A 9074-nucleotide genomic window follows, 5' to 3' on the forward strand; every position below is an offset into this window, starting at 1 on the left:
CCTCCCTCCCTCCCTCCCTTCTTTCTTCCTTTCTTCCTTCTCTTTTCCTTCAGCATAATGAACACCTGCCTGTCACACTACCTGCCACATGGACAGACATACTGCTTACCAGCAAACTCCCTCAATCTACGGCCACAGTCCCCAACGATGTCAGTAGAGTACCAAGTGGGTGAGCATAGGCATGTGTGTGTGTACCATGAGCAGAAACAGCAAAGTGAAGGTGAGGTGCCCTGGCTTGGATGGACCAGCGAGATTCTCAACCGCTCTGGCCTTTGCTCCTCAGGTGCATCATCCCATTCACCATTTTCTTTTTTACCTGAATGTCTTGCTATCTATTTATATTTGAGCTAAATCATTCCCTCCATCCACCACCTACTCTGCTGATTTTTCCTGAGTCAAACAGGACTTCCAGAACCAACTGGATTACTTTTCTGCTTGGATTTCCCAATTGCTTTACATTTTATTCAGGAATGACGAATTCGAACTCCCTGCCTTGGCCTCCCCAAGGCACAGTGTGCTGGCTCTTGCTTACTCTGCCCGTGGCAGCTGCAGCCCCCTAATCCCGACAGATTCTCCACATTGCAGCCACGCTTCGCTTGCAAGGCTTCAGTGGCTTCTCATACATTCCTGTCCTGGAAACTGCTGACTTTTTCTGGAATGATGTTTGCTAATTCTTCCTTCATCCAATTAATTACTACTTATCTGTTGAAACACAATTATTTATTTAAAAAAACCCTCACACAGTGTTGCTATGAAACCTTACATTTACCTCTGTAGTGGCTTATCTGTAGTACTAGCACAGTGTTTGAATTGCTTTGTTGTTGGTCAAAAAAATGAACTCACTGAATGATTAAAGAGAGTGAGGGCTACTGACCTGTTCCTCTACAGATGCCTTGTTTGTTTTTGGTCTTTTTTGATTTTACTGTTTTTTTGTTTTGTTTTGTTTTGGTTGAATAGTTTTTTAGGAGAGGTTAATTTTTTGTTTGTTTATTTTTGTGCTGAAGACTGAACCCAGGGCTTCCAGCTTGCCAGGCAAGCATCCTACCACTGAGCCAAATCCCCAGTCCCTGACCTACTCCTCTGGGACCCAGTGGGAAACTCAACCCTCTTTGCCACAGGGATCACCCCAAGCTGTGTTCTTCTATGTGGCAGGCTCGCCAGATCTTAGAACAGACCCCAGTGAAGGAGCTGGTAACCCTGAAGTGGAGGAAATATGGGCGGCCCTACTTCTGCATCCTGGGTGTCTTGTACATTCTCTACATGGTCTGCTTTACCACCTGCTGTGTCTGCCGTCCCCTCAAGCTCCGGTGTGACAACCGCACACATTCTCGAGACAATGCCATCCTCCAGCAGAAACTACTAGAGGTAAGGCTTCTCCTCCTCCTTTCTGGAACGGAATAGTGCCGTGCTGTCATGGTGCTGCTGAGCAGACAAATGAGACCCACACAAGGGCTGCCAAAGTGCAACCTCCTTGGGTCTCCTGGTGGGGATCTAGACTTGAGATAAGGGGGCGAGAGATGGAACTCAGTTAACAGAAAAACATCTATCCAGGGAGCTATAGGATGTTTCCATAGAAATTCTGATAGAATGTTTGGTATCAGTAGCCACATATGTTTGTATAATATCTTGTAATTTACAAAGAAAACCAGCTGCTCATAGTGATTGTTCAAGAAAAACCTTGGTGTCCTAAGATTGGAAGGTTCTACTCCCAGTGCATACCTGGTGTGCTGGGGCTACACAGACAGCACTGCAGACCTATGACTGTGAGTCCTCTGGCAACAATGAGCTGTCTGTCTGCCTCTTGGAAACCTCGTAGCAGTGTGCTTGGGCTGGTAGGAGGATTCTTGAACTGATCACTAGTATCTTACTGTTATGGGCCTGCAGACCTGGAGAGACAAGGGTGGCTGGTCAGAGGTATGCAGTAGACACGAAGGTCTACTCTTGGTGAAAGCAGGTTGTCTCATATATAACAGAATAAGGGCTAGGGAAATAAGTCAGCTGACTAAGTGCCTGCCTGGCAAGTGCAAGGACCCAGGCTTGATCCCTGGTACTGTACACCATGCCAGCCTCAGAACCCTGCGTGTGCCATGCCAGCCCCAATACTGGCTGTGGTGGTGTATGCCTGTAGTCCCAGCACTGAGGAGGCTGAGACAGGAGGATCACTATGATCAGAATAAACTTTTGAATATTTTCGAACGTATAAACTTTGGAGGTACTTTAATGACTGTAAGTTGAGCCATCATCCAGCCATAAAAGCTGGGCTTCTCTAGGATCTTCCAAAAACTCTATTCACTACAATTTTTTTTTTTTTTTTGAACCGGGGATTGAACTCAGGCCCTTGTGCTTGCCAGAGAAGCACTTATTCCACTGAACCATCTCCCCGGCCCCTATTCACTACAATTAATGTGCTCCTCTGTTCCATCCTTGCCTGGTGTAGGCAGAACAACTGCATTAGGGTACTGGTTTCCTTTGGTTCCCTGCCGGCTGGAAGGTTCAAAGTCCAAGGCCCAAGTGACTTGGATTTCAGTCCTAATCCTGAAATGAAATAACTGTTTGACCCCAGGTAAATCTTACCTCTTGTGAAAGCCATGGATTTTAAGAGAAACCACATGCAAGCACCCTGCGGAACTGATAAAAAAGGAGAAACTTCTGTGTATATATAATCCGGCCTTATGAATCAGGATGTCTGGGTGTCTTATTGTTTAAAAAGTCTTTGAGTGATGAATGTTTGCTAGGATTGAGAACTACCCAATCCTACTTTTGAGGTGTGTTGAACTCAAATTTCTTGCTCTGTACCTGCCACTCTGGTCACTTAGCCGTCTGGCACCAGGGCATTCATCTTCCACTGTCACACATCCTTTTTGATTCTATGAGGAAATTCCCTCAAACTCTCCTTCAACGTTTTCCTAGAAAAATCTCATCAGTCCTTTAATTTAGCAGAGAAATAGTTAGCACCATGGATTCTAGGTATTAGAAATCCAAACTGGGTGTTAGAGTAAAACAGTGGGTTGGTAGGACTCTGGCTTCAGAATTTACAGACCTTTTACATTAAATGAGTATATAAATAGACATGCTAATATAAATTTTCTGATCATTATCATGATCTTTCCTCCATAATAAGAATAAGACAAGTCTTCATTGAGCTCACACCAGGGTTGAGGCTGTTCTGGGAAGCCAAGAAGACTCCTGAGGGAGCCTGGTCTATAGAGCCACTTTAGCAACTTCAACAACTAAGCCGATGTAACGCTCAGTTGGCTTGAGCATGTGTGTGGTGAGAAGAACTTGCCAGTTAATAATGGTGGCATCCCTACTCAGGAACGCAGGGCAGAGTAAATCCTCAGGAGGTGTCTACAGGGCCCTTTCTTGTGGCTTCACTCCTGTGCCAAGCTAGGGTTAGGGGGAGACAAAGAAAGTCTGGACTATGTTTGGCAGATGGCTTTGGTGCCATCTACTCGCTAGCCAGGGAGCCCCCACTCTCACTCTTCCAGGAGGGTGTCTCCCCCATGTCAGCAGTGCCCCAGTACTTTGGGGATTTCCTTAGGGAGCATAGCTCTCAGATACGTAAGTGAAAGGAATCCCACGAGTACAGCTTCTCAACAAAGTGTGGATGCTCAGCCTCCGTGGGGGATCTGCTTGTTGGCAACTCCCTAAATTCCAAGCCCCATGGTAATATAAAACATATCTGTCATGGCTGTAAGACATTTACCATTACAGGAGTAGATGGGGTATTTTCTTAGTGCATTAAGAGCCAGGCCTGGACTAGGAGTCTGGAAATCTCAGAAAAGCCCAAGTTGCTATCTTTTGCTCATTTTGCTTCTAAGTAGGTTTTCCTAGTCCCATTTCTTGATTCCCTCCTTACCTCCTTTTTCTGGGGGGAGGGTACCAGGGATTGGACTCAGGAGCTTATACTTACCTGGAGAGTACTTATACCCCTGAGCTATTTCCCTAGTTTAACTCCCTTTTATACTTCTTTGATCATGCTCAGTTCGAATCTGCTGCCTCCTCCTTTTTTTTCTTCCTTCCTTCCTTCCCTCCCTCCCTCCCTCCCTCCCTCCTTCCTTCCTTCCTTTCTTCTTTCCTTTCTTCTTTCCCATTTGGGTAAGCACCACCATATTGCGCATTGGGAATAAAAAGTACAGGTGAGATGTCCCTGTCAGGGAGCCGTACATTACTGGTGAGCCATCGGGCACCCATACACTTCCAGGGTGCTGGGTGAGGAGCACCAGGTGCTGCAAGAGAGACTCATGGTCTGGCTACAGAGGGACAGGCAAGGAGACCCCGCGGGAATGTCAGCCTGGCCTGAGTCTTGCAGCATAAGGAAGGATGAGACCAGCCAGATGGGGTGGCAGAAGGTGCCAGAAGGGAAGGGCCCATCCTGCCCGTGGGTTGACCTCAATAACCGCTACCCCAAAGCTCAGCGTGGCGGCCACTCATGCCAAGTGTAAGTATGTGAGACAGAGGTCCAAGCAATGAGCGCTTTGTGCATAGCATTTGATAATCTGGCTGCACCGTCTCATTCTTATCTCATAAGGAACCCATGAGATAAGAAGGAAAACAACACCTGCACATGGCATAAAACTCAAATGACAGATCCAACGAGGAGCACCCAGAGCCTGGGCTGTAGCTCCCCTGCCCCACATCTCACTCCTGAGGACAACCAGTTTCTATTTCCTGCAGCTCTTCCATTCCGTTCTCACCTCCACACTGCTACAATCACGTGGTTGCTTCTCTATTTGCTGATCAAGTTTGGATGCTATCGGGTGAATTGGTGCTATGGTAAGGGATTAGAGAATGTCTTCCACTGCCCTCTCAGCCGCATTATTCCCCTAAGGGCTGGAGGCAGCTGCAAAGGCGTAAGCTAGAGAAATGCTGGGGAGGATACAGGCATGGTGGAAGCTCAGTCCAGAAGTTTGGAGGGGGAATGGATTAGAAGAGCGGCTTGTGTAATAGTTTGGGGTTTTGCAGGGGGAACAATACAATACAGGACACATATTTAATAAGATTATTTATAGCAGTCATCCGAAGAATCATATATAAAAGAGAGTGCAGGAAATCTGTCCACAAGCTAAAGACCAAAGAATCCAGCTGAGGGCCTGGGCCCCACGACAGTTTCCTGCATGAGCCCAGCTGAAGACCTAGAGCTCATAAGAATGCCTCCCAGGAGTCCAGTAGGAGGCCTAGGGCCCGCAGCAATGTCTCACAGAAGCCTGTTTCCCGGTCAGCACTGCGAAGGCCCAAAGGTCAGTGATGGAAGCTAGAAACCTGTGCTGGTGGGAGGAAGGGTCTGTGCTAGCCGGTGAGGCTTCTGCACTAGAGCCAGGAAGTGACGCTTAATGTAAGAACCAGAGCTCCCGGGAAAAGTCCCAGAGCCATCCTCAGCGACAGTGAGGTCTAGAGAGCCTTCATGAAGAGGAAAGCCAAGTTCCCATCAGGAAAGCCAACGCGACAAGCTTCTCCAAGAGGCTGAGCTGTGCACCACCCTTCCTCCTCAGCTAGGAAGTGATAAAGTGAGGACTAGAGCTCCCCCGAAGTGAACCACAGCCCTCCTCAGCAAGGAGATCCTGAGCTTCTCTGACGAGACCAGCCAGGTTTGTTAGGAAAGCCAGCATGACAAGGTCCTCCAGTGGAACAGCCCAAGAGAACCAGCAGCCCCCTAACAGCTTCTACAGCTTCCCTCTCTGCTTCGCCAGACCACCACAGCCCCTCTCTTCTTCTCCAGTTCTGCCTCTTGTGCTGCTGGCAATGACGCTCCGCTGGGCCTCCCACACCCAGCGCTATGCTCGTTCTATTCAGCCGGATGTTACATGGTGACCACCAGTTGTCAGTCCCCCACAGTTTGCCTGAAGGACTCAGGTCTAGAAATTGAGAGAAAGTGAAACACTTGAGAGAGAGAGAGAGAGAGAGAGAGTTGCAGGCTGTGGAAACAGGACTTGAGAATGAACAGCGCTGATAGTTTCCTGAATATATACAATTGGGTTCATGGTTGCTAAACCTTTGATCAAGAGCTACCACTCCAGAGAGTGATGGACTAGTCTGTTGATTCAGACAGAATGATCTCAAATACTGTCCCTCAGACAATACAATTCTAAAAATTCACTAGCAGTGTGGGTTTAGTGTTTAATTCCAGGCATGTCATGGTGGTTCATTAAAGCAGAATAATTATCATCACTTCCAGAATATCAAAAAAGCAATCGATGAAATTCAGTGCCACCTTCCATCTTTAGATATTTTTTTTTGGGGGGGAGGGAAGGGTCTATAGGGTATTCAGGGTCTCACTACTAGATCAGACATGTAGTGATCTGCCTGTTTACAGCCTCTCAAGAGCTGGGATTACAGTCAGTCTCAATTGCCATCCCAGCGCGCCCCAGGGGCGGGGCCGGCAAGCAGACCTGGGGATTGTACCCCACACAATCTGCTGAGCTATTTAGCCGGTCTTCACCTTCTGTTTTTCAAATTACATTTTTTTTTTAATTTACCAAGAATATCTTTTCTAAACTAAGAGGCAGTGTGAGATACCAACATGAAACATCAGGATTCCCCTTAAAATCACAACAGACCCCACTTTATTTAAAAACCTTAATCTGCTAATTTTATGGCAAATTTGTCACACACACAATATTTTGTTGTTTTACAGAGACAGTAATTTATTTTTTTTTATTTTTATTTTTTGGTGGAACCGGGGATTGAACTCAGACCCTTGCTCTTGCCAGGGAAGCACTTATTCTACTGAGCCATCTTCCCAGCCCCAGTAATTTATTTTCAAAAGTCAAATAAATGCTACCTAAAAGGTTCAGCAGAAAGGGAGTCCACAGGAGACCCGACACCCTCTATCCTGGTTTGGGGAGAGACCCCAGGCAGTACGGCCTGCATGCAACTATTCCAAGGCACCTATAGCCCAGCAGAGCTGAGGCAAAAGCTTGAGGAGGTTGGAAGCTTCCTCCACTCACTGGTGAGAGTGTGCAGGGGATGCCTCTGTGTGACTGACTGGGTCCATGAAAGGTGCAGAGTGGCTTGGTAGGGCAGTCACAAGCACCTGCACTCTGCCCAATATCTCTGTAAAGTGGAGCTTCACATTATCATCTGCCACTGCCTTGCTGGCCCTGAGGGTGCTTTAGTCTTGTGCATTTGGGCTCCTTAGAGTGGTGCTCTGCAATGTGCTCACTGCTCAGCACAAGCATACCATCAATCAGTTCTCACAGCACAAGGGAGGAAGTGACGTCACTGGACAGTCGTTGACATCTAACCTTAAACCTTGGTCACACAGATTCAAGCTGTGACCAGAGGTAGAACAGAGACCAGTGCAATGTGGATGATGGGGATCATGCTGCTTGGCGGGGGGTGTCTTTACTGTGCACAGATGCTGACAGCTTTAGATGACAGGATTTCACTCTTCATCCTTCAGAAAGCTTTCTTTCCTGATTTTCCTTCTGCAGGAGGCCTATGTGACTTACCAGGATTATATCCGGCTGGCAGGGGAGTTGGTGTCTGTCGCTGGGGCTGTGATCATCCTGTTCACAGAGGTGAGAGCAGGGGTTCCAGGCTGTGGCTCCCATGGGAGGACTTTGAAGGCTCAGCAGTCCACATCGTCTTTGTGTTTCACTGGCTTCTCCCCAGATCCCAGACATTTTCAGAGTCGGTGCATCTCGATACTTTGGACAGACGGTCCTCGGGGGCCCATTCCATGTCATCATGTGAGTGTTTCCTCCTTCCGACCCTCAGCTCTTCTCAGGCATCTGGAGTTCAGTAGCCTAACTGCAGGATTTCTCTCCCTAGCCTTGTATCCATGACTGGATGTGTGTGTCAGGTGTTAAGCCCAAGTCCAGCCTGTGGGAATCGCTCTAGTCAGCACCCTGCCCCAGATGGACATAGGCTATTCCCCTCCCCCCTCACTCTTCACTCCCTGCTTCCCCAGCATCAGCTATGCCTCCCTTGTGCTTGTGGCCATGGCGATGCGTCTCACCAGTGTGAATGGGGAGGTGGTGCCCCTGTCCTTGGCACTAGTGCTGGGTTGGTGCAGTGTCATGTACTTCGCTCGAGGATTCCAAATGCTGGGTCCCTTCACCATCATGATTCAGAAGGTATGTGCTTTTCCCAACATCCTCGTGATCAGCCCCTGCCCTTCCTGGGTGGGGAGTGGGGTCAAGTGCAAGGAGGGGGTGCTGCTCAGAATGGAGCTGGGGGGACTACGGGGATCTCCCTATCTGTTAGCCTAGCTCCTCAGACCATGGAGAGAGTAATGGTGCACGCTTCTTCTCCACCTGTGCTCTGTAGATGATTTTTGGGGACCTGTTGCGTTTCTGCTGGCTGATGGCCATGGTCATCCTGGGATTTGCCTCAGGTAAGAACACTGTGAATTCATCCAGGACATTGGATCCAGATCTTAGGAAGGCTGATTTATACCTTTGCTCTCAGTTCTCATCTGCATTCTATTTTGTCATTGTTTCCTGTTTGAAAATAATTCTTATCACTGCATTCAGGACCATCCAGGTCAGCCTAGAAAGTAGCTTTGTGTGTTCTGAGTCAGTTACAGCTTCCCCAGAAGACCTTCAGTGGGAAGATAGAGATGAAGCTTTGGGGATGCGAGGAGAGTAAACTAGAAACACTGGCCAGTTGTGGGGGTCACCAAATTAGGTGGGCAAACAAGAGCAATTTAGTATTTCATAGCTCAGGTTCTCCTCTGATTACAGTTAAGAAGAAGAAGCCTATAGAAGTTAATAATATAGAGTGTCAGGGAGCAAGAGAAAAAGGAACACAGGAGGGGACAGGCAGAAAGAGGTGGGCACGTTGAGAGGACATAGAAGAGTAGAGCAGTGTTCTGGGAGGTGAGCAGAGGCAGCGACTCTCGCTCATTCCCCAGTGTGTGAAGCCACTGTGACCAGGCGTGAGCCTGGGCAATGCTTCCAATTCTAGGGGACCATGATTTATTGCACTCCCAATTCAATGTCAGATGTAATGCATGGAAGGGTAAAACTGTAGTCATTTTTCTGAAATAGTCCACTCCCCTGAACCCCATATGCCTTCTTCCTCCTCTCTGCTCCAAATGCTCCTGCACCTATACAGATTACAAAACAGAG

The 9074-nt window shown here is 47.9% G+C and overlaps 1 protein-coding gene across 1 annotated transcript in view; it reads left to right on the forward strand.

Annotated features, from left to right (window-relative positions):
• Nucleotides 1-9074, forward strand: part of Trpv5 (transient receptor potential cation channel subfamily V member 5) — a 22485-nt gene that overhangs the window by 5300 nt on the left and 8111 nt on the right. The window contains exons 8-12 of the mRNA XM_023712924.1: nucleotides 1153-1365; nucleotides 7434-7520; nucleotides 7615-7691; nucleotides 7913-8078; nucleotides 8272-8338. Coding sequence (XP_023568692.1) covers nucleotides 1153-1365; nucleotides 7434-7520; nucleotides 7615-7691; nucleotides 7913-8078; nucleotides 8272-8338 — 610 coding nt within the window. The remainder of the gene's footprint in view (nucleotides 1-1152; nucleotides 1366-7433; nucleotides 7521-7614; nucleotides 7692-7912; nucleotides 8079-8271; nucleotides 8339-9074) is intronic.

Source organism: Octodon degus, unplaced genomic scaffold (assembly GCF_000260255.1).
Source record: "Octodon degus isolate 3935 unplaced genomic scaffold, OctDeg1.0 scaffold00027, whole genome shotgun sequence".
In the NCBI taxonomy this organism is placed as follows: domain Eukaryota; kingdom Metazoa; phylum Chordata; class Mammalia; order Rodentia; family Octodontidae; genus Octodon; species Octodon degus.